Below are 13,408 nucleotides of genomic sequence, written 5' to 3' on the forward strand. Positions count from 1 at the left end.
ATTTCAAAACAGATTATACAATATAATTTCAATTTGATTATATATATGATTAAAATACATAAAAATGTAAATAGTGGTGATTATTTCTGGGTGGTAGATTTAAAAATTTTTTTGTTTGTTATCTGTATTTTCTTTTTTCTGTTATGAACATATATTAATGTTACAATTTATGAAAATAATAGTAATAAAAACAAGCAAGACGTTTCATCGAGCATATACTCACCGTAAGTAAAATATCCAATAGTAGAGAAGGGCTTCTAATGAGAAACAACAGCCTCCTGCCATTTTAATTCTTTTCTCTGTTTCAACTGGTTATTGGTGCCACTCAGGGCTTGCTACCCAGTGGCATAAATGTGTTTTATTTGACCCGCACGTAGTGTTCAAAACGATTTAATTAATTGCCAACATTTAACACAACAGGAGCTTTTTGTAAAAATCTGATTTCTGGCCAGTCTTAAAATAATCAAAAGACTCCTACATATCATTAACTGATCCTGGAGTTAAGTAATGGCCTGCCATTCAAACAGACGGTTTTGCCATAGTCCCCACTAACTCCTATTTTTTTCAGCACTAGACTCTTCTGACCAGTTTCCGTGATCGTCCTGGCCTCTGCTCATTTGAATTTCTGGCTTCTGTCTATGAACCGTGCTGACATCCTGTTTCTTGATGTATCTTACTCGGGGTGTCTTTCTGCTGGAAGGGGCCCTAAGATGTTCACCTATGTCTTCCCATTATCATTATGGCAACCATTTTTAGTTGATGTAGCCTTTATTTCTTGTTCTGTCACATAGAGCAGCTTCCTTGGAGCCCTCAGTTTGCAAGATGAAGCTGTTACCCTGTCCTTCAGGTTTTCTCCCTGCCTTCCACCTCCCAACTCCAGTTATCATTACTTATCGTTACTGTTGCTTTTTAATCACCAAGACTGAAAAATCTACATTCTGTTCTATAACCAAAATTAAGTGTCCCATGCTGTGTCCATTGACTAATTCAAAAAGTTAAAAAATCAGTAAATTCCACTTATGTTCTGTCAACATGTCTATAGCGTCATAGCAGATCTAAGTGGTACACTATAATTACATTGCCTTTTTTTATACAACCATTTTCCCCCTTGAATTTCTACTTTCCTTTGTTTTTTTTTTTTCTCCTCCATTAGTTCCTTTTACTTAGCCTAAATTACTTTTAAACTCTTCATCCAATCCAGTATTCTATCAAGTCCTCTTTTGTCCCCAAGACTTTTCTCCCTTGTCCCCGACTCCCAGCTCCAATCAGTGTTGGCGAGTAAACACGTTTCACTACTTTCTTGGGTTGGTTCCAATGACTTCTGGACACCGTGCCTTTCCTTTCTTGATTTCTTCTCTTGTTTTGCTAAGGCTCATTCTTAAGTAGCTTTCTCAGAAATATTAAGTAAGAGGTACATTTTCTGAATAGTTCCAGTCTGGAAATGTCTTTATTTTTTAAACTGAACTGACAATTATGCTGAGTTTTGAATTCTGGGTTGTCGATTTTTCCCCTTAGAACTCTCAATGCTTTGTCCTCTCATTAGGTAAGAAGTCTGATGAACGGTCAGGGTCTCGTTCCTTTTCTGATGCCCTGTGTTTCTCCCTTTCTGGAAGTCTTTCCATTTTTTCTTTATTCTTGGTGTCTGAAACTTCACATGGATGTGCTTCGCTGCCAGCCTGTTTTTATTTATTGTGCTTGGTATGTAGGGACTTGTTTTCCTCAGCTCTGGAAAATTCTTTTGTATTATTTCTTTAGTAATCTCCCTTCTGTTCCTTTTTTAATCTTATTTTCTGGAACACATATTGGTTGGATGGTGGACGTTCTGATGGATCCTCTATTTTCTCTCATCTTTTTGTCACTTTATGTTTCCTTATACTTTCTAGATTACCTCAAATTCGTCTTTTAACCCTTCCTTTGAATTTATTACTTTTTACATTAATAATAATGATAATTTCCACAACAGTTTTTTTACTAGCATCCTCTTCTTGTTTTATAGACAAAACACCTTGAATCTCTACAAGAAACTACTTCTGAAGGGCTTTAGGCTTTGTTGTTGTTTTTGTAACTGAAGTTCTCTCTTTTTCCCAGGTCATTGTTTTCTTCTTGTTTATCTTAATCTAAGTTTTCTTCAAATGTCTTCTTGTCCTTTCATGTTTACAAGAGCAGTGATCAAAAGATGATTCTGGCTTTGCAGGCAAGGGCAGAACTGGTTGACTGGCAGAATTTGCTTTCACGACCAGATGAGTTATGCTGGATGCATCCTAAATAGCAGACTGTGTTGTCTTTTCTCTGCCCCTGTTGAGTCTCCTGCCTGGTAGCATTGCATGCTGGGCATGGGGATGGAGATATGGGGAGGGGGATGAATAGGCTTCCAATTAACCCTCTTATTTTCAACATCGCCCTCAATCACACCTGACATTTCCAAATCCCCAGTGTATATGGGGTCTGCAGGGCTGATGAGCTTCCCTTTTGGTGAACTGAGGCCAACTCAAGGTTGCAGCTTCCTCTGCCTTGCCCTGGCAGTTTCTTCTCCTACCGGCGTGGTCTTCCATAAATCCATTGGAATCCCTCATCCTCCAATGGTCCTCAACAGGTGCTTGGTGTTATGACTTTTTAAATTGCTTCATAATCATTAGAGAGAAGTCTCGAGAAGGAGAGGAAGCAAATGAGTCTGGCCAGCCTGCCATTGTTACTTGGATGACTCACCACCTGCTTTCAAACTGCTTGGCTGTGTAAACTTGGCCCTTAATTGATTTCTCTTGTGGCTTGGTAATGACCATCAGAGCTGCTCAAACCCAAGTTATTGCATAGAAATGAGAGTATCTGGAGGTATCTGCCCTGTGTCCATGTGTCTTTGTGTATGCAAATATGTATTCTGGGGGCAACAAAACTATGTGCTTCAATTCTAAATTCTTAATAAATTTTAAAAAAACCTGAAACCATGACCGTTTCAAAAATGTTCCTCTACTTTGGGATAATGGGAGAGAACAGATCAGGTTAAGCCAAAGTTGTCTTGTACTCCTAGGACCTAAAACAAGGGGAGGACTTAGATTATAGGAAGCCCAATGCCAAAGTCAGACCTGCTGTAGGAGAGACAGTGTGTGTGCCTCCCAGGCCCCCTTGGGACCCTTCTGACCATTTTCAGGGCCTTTGGTTCTAATAACAGCACCTGCACTTTTTTTGGCAGCCTACTGGAACCCATTTGTCCCCAGCACAGGAGAGACAGAATTTGCACACCCTCTCCAAGTCCCTCCTGGCCCTGAACCAGTGGCTGAGGTGCTGGATGAGGAAAGCTCAGCTCTCTCCTTTGGGTCAGGACTGCTCTGGACTTCCCCTGGGACTCTTCTGAGATCACCCCTAATTTTTCCCTTCCCTGCCAGCGTCCCCCAGTCCCTGACAGCTTCCCCTGGGGGCCTTGCTTAAGAATCACCTCCTCGTGAATCCTCTCTCAGAAGCACTGGGGGCGACTTGGGCTGGAATTACTGAGAGATCTTGTGTTCCTTCCTGAACAGCGCCTTAATGAGAACCTGGGCAAACTCACAGCCAAGTTTGAGAAAGCAACGGCAGACAAACTCAAATGTCAGCAGGAAGCTGAAGTGACCGCAGGCACCATCTCCCTTGCAAATCGCCTGGTGAGTGTGAGCCGCAGTGGCTGAGCTTTAATTATATTAGCAGAGCTTGTCAAGTACCGCAGAGGTGCGAAATAGATGAGCACAGCTTAGCGCCGCTTTGACTTGGGGGGAAACATTAAAATGTGCTAGGATGCAGGGATGAATCCGGAGAAAAGTGTGAATGCACACCCTGGTCTGGTCAAAGGAGTTTTCCTACAGGGATGGTTGGAAGAGTGGGAACAGTGGATCTATCAGGCAGCCGTGCGAGACGTGACATGCTTACATATGTGTGCATCGACCAGAGGAAGCGTTAAAAGACAAAGCCAGCATTTGAGAGGCGAACTCTGAAGCTCTTTCCTGTGTAATGGTTGATAATTAGCGTGTGGCCAGGACTAAGAACTGAGATAGAAAGAAAAGGATGAGATTGATTGACCCCGAGCCTTTCTGAACATGACCTTGCCCATATGCACATGCACACACACACTCACACGCGCGCACAAAGATTGATATAGACACACACAGGCTCTGGCCTCCCTGAGAAATAAATCTGAGGGTCAGAGCAGGGGGCTTGTGTTATGGATGTCTGTTGCTGCATAACAGATTACTCCAAAATTAGTGATTTAACACAATAACCATGTTGTTAAATCTCACAAGTTTGTGGGTCAGGAGCTCGGGCGGGGTTCAGCTGGCCAGTCGCTCCATGTGGTGCCAACTGGGGCCACTCAGTGTTGTTCAGCTGGTGGCTGGGCTGGTTTGAGGGTCCAAGACAACTTCTTTCACATGCTCCTTGGCAGGGACAACTGGAAGGGTGGGCTTGGCTGGGCCCCTCTTCCTCTCCACGGAGTCTCAAATCGCTCAAGAAGAGTAATCGGATGTCTTACATGGTGACTCAAAGCTCCAAGAGGAAGTGTTCAAAGAGACAGGAAGTAAAGGTCCCAGTCTGTTGTGTGGTCCCCGAAAACCAGGACAACATCACTTCTGCTGTCTTCTACTGGTCAAAGCAGTCACAGCTTCAAGGAGAGGGAGCACAGACACCAACTCTTAATGAGAAGAGTGTCAAACAATTTGAGGCCTCTTCGAATCCCTTGGGGCTTGTGTTTCTCATCATAAATCAGCTGGGCTCCTGCAAAGCTGAGTCCACTGGATGTGATTTCTCTTCCGAGAGCCTTGACGGCACTCTCCTCACCAATGAAGGGAAGTGGAGTCGATGCCTCTGTACGTTTATTCCAGCCACTGTTTATTTGTGTAACAAAGTCGGATTTTCTAGTTTAGGGAGAAATGAGTCATAACAATCACTGGACCGAGTCACACTTTAGGAGGGAGAGGCTATTCCACAAGTATGTGTGCAGTGGTGTGTCTAACCTGCTGCTGCATGGCTTTGAGAGGAGAGGTTTAGCTGAAAAGTTTAGTCTGGAGACAGCTCCTCTGAAACCTTCAAGAAGTGCTCCAGACCTACTGGCTGGCCCATCTTCCATCCAGTTCCCTGTTTGGTTTCCAGAACTTAGCGCAGCCTTCTTTGCCCAGCTGGAGCGTTTTCTGAGTTGGTCCTCGTGGAAGGCAGTGTGGTACTCTGCTCTAGGAGTCAGGATGCATGGGCTCTGAAGCCAGCCCTGCCTCTACTGACCTGGAGGTTCTGGCAATATACTTCAACTTTCTAGTCTTTATCTATGTAATCTAAAAATGGGCATGGGAATGGTTGGGTGGGCAAATCCCTATGTTCTCTCCCTGCTCTGACATTCTATGGTACCATCTTTCAAGGAAGACAAAAAGATAAGTCATAACACAGATACTAAGCTACACCTAGCAGTCCTCTGTGAAAAGGATGTTGCTCCACCACCGAGAAGGTGCCCTTGGAGGGGTGTGCCATGTCAAAGTGGGTTGGCAGAGTCAGGACGTATTCCACAGCCTTGCTCCTCTGTACACACCCACATTTCAGTCCTTCTAACTCTATGTCTTAATTACCATGTCTATCTCCCCGCCCATTGTGAATTATTTATAGCTCATGGAATTGATTTTATTTGTTTTCATATCCCCAGTATTTGGAGAGGAGAAGAGAGAGGTGCATAATTTTCTAATACGTTTTGTGGACCAGGCATTGTGCTAAGTGATTAATATACACAGTCATATTTAATTCCCTCAACAGCTCTTGGAGGTGGGTGGTATTCATCTGCATACCTGTAAAAGGCAGAGCCTGGAAGCCTGCATTCCAAACCTGTCTTCTTCCCACAGCCCACATAGTGCATAGCACACAGCAAGGGCTTGCTTACTGAAATGTTTGCTGCAGCCAGTACAGATCCCATTGATCAAAAGGGCCACATCAATGGTGTCTGGGTCATTCTGCTACTAAGCATGCACTGTGCATTCTCTACAACAGAATCCATGGCTCTCTACAGCCTGCGGGATGATGACTCTTCTCTCCTCTCTGGTCTTTGAAATGGTAGGTGGGAGGACTTGCTTCGGAAAATGTGAGGTGGGCAGAAGCTGTGCAGAACTTCAAACAACAGGAAAGGAAATTATGTGGAGACGTTTTGCTTATTACGGCTTTCATTTCGTACCTCGGCTTCTTTACAAAGAAATACCGGCAGAGCCTCGTGGACGGGACCTGGAGACCCTACCTGAGCCAGCTGAAGGTACATGCAGCCTGAATTTCTTCTAACCACGTCAGCCTGGGGCTACCAGTGAACCACATGACGATAATAACCCAAATCTTCTAGTCCCTTCTGGCATACTTACCTCCACCTCAGCATCCCCTAGTGATCTCTGGGATCCAGGAATGGGACATATGCAGCCATGTCCTTCCACACTGCCCTACATTGCCATCCACTGCCCTCTAGGCCGCCTGAAGACAGCATCTTTCCTCTTAATGGGGCGGCCTTCCACGGGAAGGCTGGTCCACCGCGCAGCAGGCTGTCTCGCAGCACTTCTCAAACTGTAAAACCTGAGGGACGCCAAAAAGCACCCCGTGTTTCCTCCCAATCTCCCTGTTCTTGGGAAGACATAGTGGCAGTTGGCAAGGCTCCTCTCCCAGGTTCTGCACTGCACCTTGGTCCCGGGCCCATCGCTCACAGACACCCTGATGACAACAGTCTCCTCTACTTTGGTACTTCGGTCATGTGGACTCAGCTTGTCCTCTTAGTGTAAGTGGGTGGATCTTGCTCTCAACTCCTCCCCCTATTCTGAAATGATAAAGTGACAGAAATGCTAGTTCCTGACTGGAGAAGACTCAGGGTTGTGCCTGGAGCCTGTAGTCAGAATAATTCCTAATATTACCTTCTACTTCCACATCCCTCGTAGTCCTCAGTCCACAAATATTCCCTGAGAGTTCAAGATGTCCTACAGCTCCACTAGACAGGAAGTACAAAAGACTTTCAAGAGCAGGATGCCTGCCGGAAGTTCATGGTCCAGTGGAGGAGATTAGGTTCATAAAAAGCAGCTATCCTATAGTCAGCACAGAAAATTCACCACATGCAGTAAGGAATATATTCCAAATTTCATTTGTAGGTGTCTCCTTAGAACACAAAACCCATATTGTCTAGCGATGGTTGGTTTCACGGATTAGCTCATAAAATCTTCCTCGCGTAATGATTTGTTAAATAGTAGTTTAAAAACTGTTGCAGTACTAGGAAATAAGCCTGCTATTTATTGATCTTGAACATATGTGGAAAAGGAAATTGTTGAAAGGACAATCGTTACTGAGTGCATGAAGATGAGGAACTCAGTGGCAGCTTAGCAAGAATTTTGCTGGCTTTGTTTGGGGTTCTCAAGCACCTTGTGCCATGGTAGAACCTAGGACTCCCTTCTCACAATGTTTTTCAGTGCATAAACTAGAATGCATAAGATTATAAAGGAAAACAATTCCTCTGAGATTCCTTTCTGATCCCAGGGCAAGAACCTCCAGGGGCACCTCTCCCTTTCCAGGTTTTCTGGATGGCATAGCACTGGCCATTCGTATCCTTAGTAGGTATGATGGAAGGGACAGGAGATGCATTGGAGAGATTTCCCTGAGGTAACTGGGAAGATAAACTGCAGAGAAGAGAGGGACGGGGGCGTTAAAAAGGCAGATGTGTGAACCTCAAAAACCATACGCTAAGTGAAAGTAGCCAGACACAAAAGCTCACGTGTTGTACGATCCAATTTATGTGAAATATCCGGAATAGGCAAATCCATGGGGACAGAAAGCAGGTTAGCGGTTGCTAAGAGCCGGGGTAGGCGGAATGGGGAGTGACTGCTAATGGGTACCAAGTTTCCTTTTGCGAGATGAAAATGTTTTGGAACTGGATAGAGCTGATGGTTGCACAACATTGCGAATATACTAAATGCCACTGAATTGTGAACTTTAGTTAATTTAAGTTATGTGAATTTTACCCCAACTTTTGAAAAAAAGCTGTGTCCCCAGTGGAAAAGATTACTTGCAGAAGAATTAAATGAGCTGAGAGAGGTCAACAGAGACAGAAAAGGAAGGATCTGGTGCACACACAGGGACCTTGAAGGGAAGCAGAGGGCGGTGTGGAGGCCTCCTCAGGCCTGGTGGTGTGTTTACTGGCTGCCCAGAGCATTCCAGCAGAGGGTTTGCCGGGCGAAGTCATGCAAGCAACCCTGAGCATGGGATGTCCTGGGCAGGGAGAAAGGCGAGCATCTCCAGCTCTTTGCAAGCTGGGCCTCTGTCAGCAGGTGGTGAAGTGCATGAGAGAAAAGAGTGGTTAGTGTGGTCTGGCACAGGCAGCAGGAAGCCCACTAGGTGTGGAGTCAGCACATGAAGCATGCACGAAAAACACAGAATTGTAGTGAACACGGGTAAGGGCGTATGGGAGGCTATTGATTAAAATACGGATAATCTAGGGGAGAAATTTGATTTGGGTGAATATACTGAAGAACAAAGGGTCACACAGGCTGAATTTCTGCTGTCATTCATCCATCAAGAGACAAGAAGACCATCGGGACTTTAAGAAAACCTACTTCCAGAAATAATCATGCAGCCAGAAAAGCACTCTTCAGGGGGATTTTGATCTTGCTTTGAAAAGAGCTATGTCATTTTCGTGAGCCTCTGTGTGTTCCACCCCCAGCTGAGAAAGCATGTTTCCATTCTGAGTGTACGTGGCATTTCTTCACATCAGGTTCCCATCCCTATCACCCCCACACTGGATCCCCTGAGGATGCTGACGGATGATGCTGACGTGGCTGCCTGGCAGAACGAGGGCCTCCCTGCAGACCGCATGTCCGTGGAGAATGCCACCATCCTCATCAACTGCGAGCGCTGGCCGCTCATGGTTGACCCTCAGCTCCAAGGCATCAAATGGATCAAGAACAAATATGGCGAAGACCTCCAGGTCACCCAGATTGGCCAGAAGGGGTAGGTGGTGGAGCACATGAGTGCCCACTTTTGCCATTTGTGCAGAGAAAAAAACGTTGTTGCATATCTGAAGCCCCACTGGATTTTTTGTACCCTCCTGGTCCCTCCAAGAAGTTTCTCATGTTTTTCCTCCATTTTTAGGAAACATCTCAACGCAAGATGCCTGGGCACTGAGTCTCTGCTTTTCTTTCTCACTAGAAATCATGTGCATCAGCCTCGACCTCATTCAGGAGTCCTTTCTCCACCATCCCTGGTGTTCATCCTCCCATCTCTCCTTGAACACTTCTTGCCTCCCCAAACATCACATTCCATTGTCAGACAACTCTGTGTTGTACAAAGTCTTGCTCATATTTAACCTAAGCACTCTATCTCCTGGGGGATGATCGGACATTGCAGTAGACATTGCAGCCGAGTCAGTAATGAAATCTTCAGAGCCCTTTGGAGCTGACATGTGGCTTTGTTCACACCTGATGGGGGAGTTACTACACAAAGAGAAGTGAGTGCCAGGGGGGTTGTCTGTCCTGCACCCACTGCACTTCCGAGGCCCAAGCTACCTTAGCATCTCTCACCCCATGGCTTCATTGCCTCTGTGATTGTAACTTAGCTTTGTAGTTTCAGCACTCAATTCTTATTCTATGCCATTAGGATACATGAGAAAAATAGGATGGGGCAATGGAGGAAAAGGAAAGGGACAAAGATCATTTATTAGTGGTTGATATGTGCCAGTCTTAATGTTAGGGACTTTATCTCAAATGCTTTCCTTAATCCACACAACTGATAAGGTTAGCACTATTGGTACCATTTCACATCTGAGTAAATTCAGGTTCACAGAAGCAAATTAATTTCCCCAAGAGTATACCATTTTAAAAGCAATGGATATTTGTACACTCATGTTCATAGCAGCATTATTCACAATATCCAAAAGGTGGAAGCAACCGAAGTGCCTATCAACAGATGAGTGGATAAGCCAAATTTGCCATATTCATATGATGAAATATTATTTAGCCTTCAAAAGGAAGGAGATTCTGACACATGTTACAACATGGATGAACCTTGAAGATATTATGCTAAGTAAAGTAAGCCAGTCAGAAATGGACACACACTGTATGGTTCCACTTATATGAGGTAGTTAGAGTAATCAAAGTTCATAGAGATGGAAAGTAGAATTGTGTTGCCAGGGGCTGGGGAGAGGGAAAGGGGAATTATTGTTTAAGGGGTACAGAGTTTCGATTTTCCAAGGTGAAAAAGTTCTGGAGATGGCGAGTGGTGATAGTAGCACAATAACGTGAATGTACTTGATGCCACTGAGCTGTACAGTTAAAAATGGTTAACAGGGCAGATTTTATGTAATGCATATTTCACACAAGTTTAAATTAATTAATTTTTTAAAAAATTTATGGAAGCGTTATGTAAGCCAAGATGAGCCTCATTGAGAAACCCAAGGTTTATCCACTCTAACATATAGCCACCACGGCAACGTTTACTGGTCTGACCAAATGTCCCTAACATAGCTGCCCAGAGGTCCAGATCACCCAGGGTTGTTTAACTCAAACATGCAGTGTTACGAAAATAGTTAAAGCGAATGTTGAACACCAGAATGGACCCTTTCTCGTGGTGAGGATAAGATGGGAATGGACACCAAGGTATGACACATTGTATTTTTATCTGTGTCATCAGTCAGAGTAATCTAATCCTGGCCTTCTCCCCGAACTTGATTGAACCATTCCTTTCTAATTGACCAGTAACTGCATTTTCGACAGAAGTGTTTGTCCTTTTTACCCATTCCTATATCCCTAGCACCAAAAACAGTGCCTGATACATACCAGGCCCTCACTAAATATTTGTTCAGTTAATTCTCTGTTCCCATCTATTGGCTATGTTGGATGGTTTTCTAGATTTGTTGTATTTTATCTGAATGCAAATATTATATTATATATAATACATGTTAAGACTATTAAGCATAGTCTCCGTTCGTCATATGAATGCAAATTCGTTTGTGTGTCATTTGCCTTTTAATTGTATTTATGGTGTTTGGCATACTACAGGTTAGGTTTGGTTATTTTTTTGACCAGATTTTTCACTCATTTCTTCTATAGATCATGCTTAGAAAAGTCTTTTTCTCTCCAGGAGTTATATAAATATTCACTTGGATATTTGAGGTTTTTTTATAGGCTTCCTTTTTACATTGAAATGCAATCACCTGAAAATATATTTTGGGGGCTGTATAAGGTACAGGCCTAATTTTCCTTTTCAAGGGTTGGCCATTGTTCCAATATCATTTATTGAATTCACCATCCTTTCCTCAATTAATTAGAGATGACATTTTACTCCATATTAAATTATTTTATTAAAGAGATTTTATTCTTTTCTATTATATGATACTATACCAGCTTTTAATATTTAATTTTATATTTAGTAGCATTTATTGTGGCATTTCTCATTACAAAAGTAATATATCATCATAGTAAAAAAAAAAAGGGAGCTACCAAAAAACAAAGAAAGTAATTAAAAACTCCTGTAGTTCATCATTTGGAGAAAAACAATGCTCACTTTTTGGCATCTGATATCCTTTAAGACTTCTCTGTGCACATCTGTGTTGTTGAAGTTAGAGAAAATATTTTAGTATTAGCTGATATGTGTCCCTCCTTTCTTCATTATCATTTTTTTTACCATCCTCATTGTTTTCTTTTAGGTTAACTTTAAGATTTTTTTATCAAGGTCTATAAAGTTATATTGTTATTTGTTGTTTGAATTACAATTACATCAAACTTACATCAAATCCATTTAGGGAATATGAACATTTTTTAACATGTTTATTAAACTACATAACATTGAAAAATTCTAAATAATCTAGATTTTGGTAAATGATTGTTAAATAAATTAGCATGTATCTCTACAGTCTAATAGCCAGTCATGTAAAACTGTTATAAGAAGAATATTTAATTACATGGGGAGAGATTTATAATACATTTTACGTACAAAAACCAGGTTATAAAACAAGTATGCTATATGAATCCAATAATAAATAAATATAAATATAAATTCAGATATAAATAACTAATGTAAAATAGTAATAATAAACTTGAAAATATAATATATCCAAACATATACAGTAAAAAACAAAATGTGAATGACAGATGGGAAGGTTACAGTTAATTTTCACACTTTTTTCTATCTTGTACTTTTTCCCTATTTTAAAAAATGTATAAGATGATATATATATCATTTTAAATACAAAAAAATGTGGCCACTGAAATTGTCCCAGATAGCTGTGCCTCCAAGTTTATCACTGTGCTTCAGAGGCCACAGTGGTCTTGTTAAATTGCCTCGGAACCCATCCCTTGTCACAGGCTCATGCTGCCCGACTTTCTCCCCAGCTACCTTCAAACCATAGAGCACGCCCTGGAAGCTGGAGATGTGGTGCTGATTGAAAACCTGGAAGAGTCCATTGATCCTGTTCTGGGGCCCCTGCTTGGGAGAGAAGTCATTAAAAAAGGACGGTAAGACTCGCCTGTGTTGCCGATCCTTTGTGAGGAACTAGTTGGCACCCTGGTAGAACTGTGGACAGATCTGCCCTTTCTAGGACATCCTATCCTCAGATCATGTCAAATAGCTCTCTCCAGCACACGCACTTCTTTCTTTAGAAGAGAAATAATTTAGCTGCCCTCGTCTCCTAAAGAAAGTTTCCTGGAATAACTTTGCTTCCATTAGCCAGTGTCCTCCTTAACTTCCTTCCAGATGGCCACAGTTTAGAGGAACCTTAGAAGGAAAGTGGTTGAAAAGCAGGCTGACTTTTAAGTATGAGCATTTTGTCCAAGCCAGGCCTCTAAGTTCTGAGAACTCGGCTCTTTATCAATTTAATGAGCCCCTGTTGCTTTGGGTTCTGGTAGCTGATCAGGGCTTAGCAAGTGTCCGACAGAAGGAGGAGGAAAAGAGAGGAAGGAGAAGGGTGATAGGTACGTAGGAGAGGGAGTGATAATTATCATGAAGGGTTGCTTGACTGGGGAGCCTCACCGACTGCCCAGGCAGTAAATTGACTTCACATGTCCTTAGGATGTACTCATTTACTTAATTAACCATCTTCACACTTAGAAGTTATCCTCTATCAGCCATCAGAAAAAGTAAGCCCTACTGCTAGTCTACAAGGCACCTTTGTGCAAACTAAGAAGATGCCCCTTCCTGCAAACGCTTTACTGCCATCTGCTGGAAACGTTTCACAATGTACTAATCTACACTGACTCCCAGTGAATGGCTCTCCCTACAGCTGTGCACACCAAATCAAACATGGCGGCCAGCGGAGAAAGTCCGTCACCCTCCAACCCTCAGTTCCCCACACAAGGCAAGCAAGGATCCTAGGGCTCACACTAGACATACCTGAGAGGAATCCATCTGAATATGGCAATTTTGTTTAATGTGATTTTGCAAATCTCACAGGAGGGCACCCACC

The 13,408-nt window shown here is 42.8% G+C and overlaps 1 protein-coding gene across 12 annotated transcripts in view; it reads left to right on the top strand.

The window, feature by feature from the left end:
* The window catches only part of DNAH9 (dynein axonemal heavy chain 9), a 313,704-nt gene that overhangs the window by 224,899 nt on the left and 75,397 nt on the right, over positions 1 to 13,408 (top strand). For all 12 annotated transcript variants that reach the window (XR_011523200.1, XR_011523198.1, XR_011523197.1 and 9 more), the window contains 4 exons: positions 3,513 to 3,632; positions 6,053 to 6,241; positions 8,726 to 8,961; positions 12,339 to 12,461. Coding sequence is in view for 7 of the 12 variants with exons in the window: in XM_070561099.1 (XP_070417200.1) it covers positions 3,513 to 3,632; positions 6,053 to 6,241; positions 8,726 to 8,961; positions 12,339 to 12,461 (668 nt within the window). In the remaining 5 variants the exon portion in view is untranslated. The remainder of the gene's footprint in view (positions 1 to 3,512; positions 3,633 to 6,052; positions 6,242 to 8,725; positions 8,962 to 12,338; positions 12,462 to 13,408) is intronic.

The sequence above is a fragment of the Equus przewalskii genome, chromosome 10, assembly GCF_037783145.1.
Source record: "Equus przewalskii isolate Varuska chromosome 10, EquPr2, whole genome shotgun sequence".
In the NCBI taxonomy this organism is placed as follows: Eukaryota; Metazoa; Chordata; class Mammalia; order Perissodactyla; family Equidae; genus Equus; species Equus przewalskii.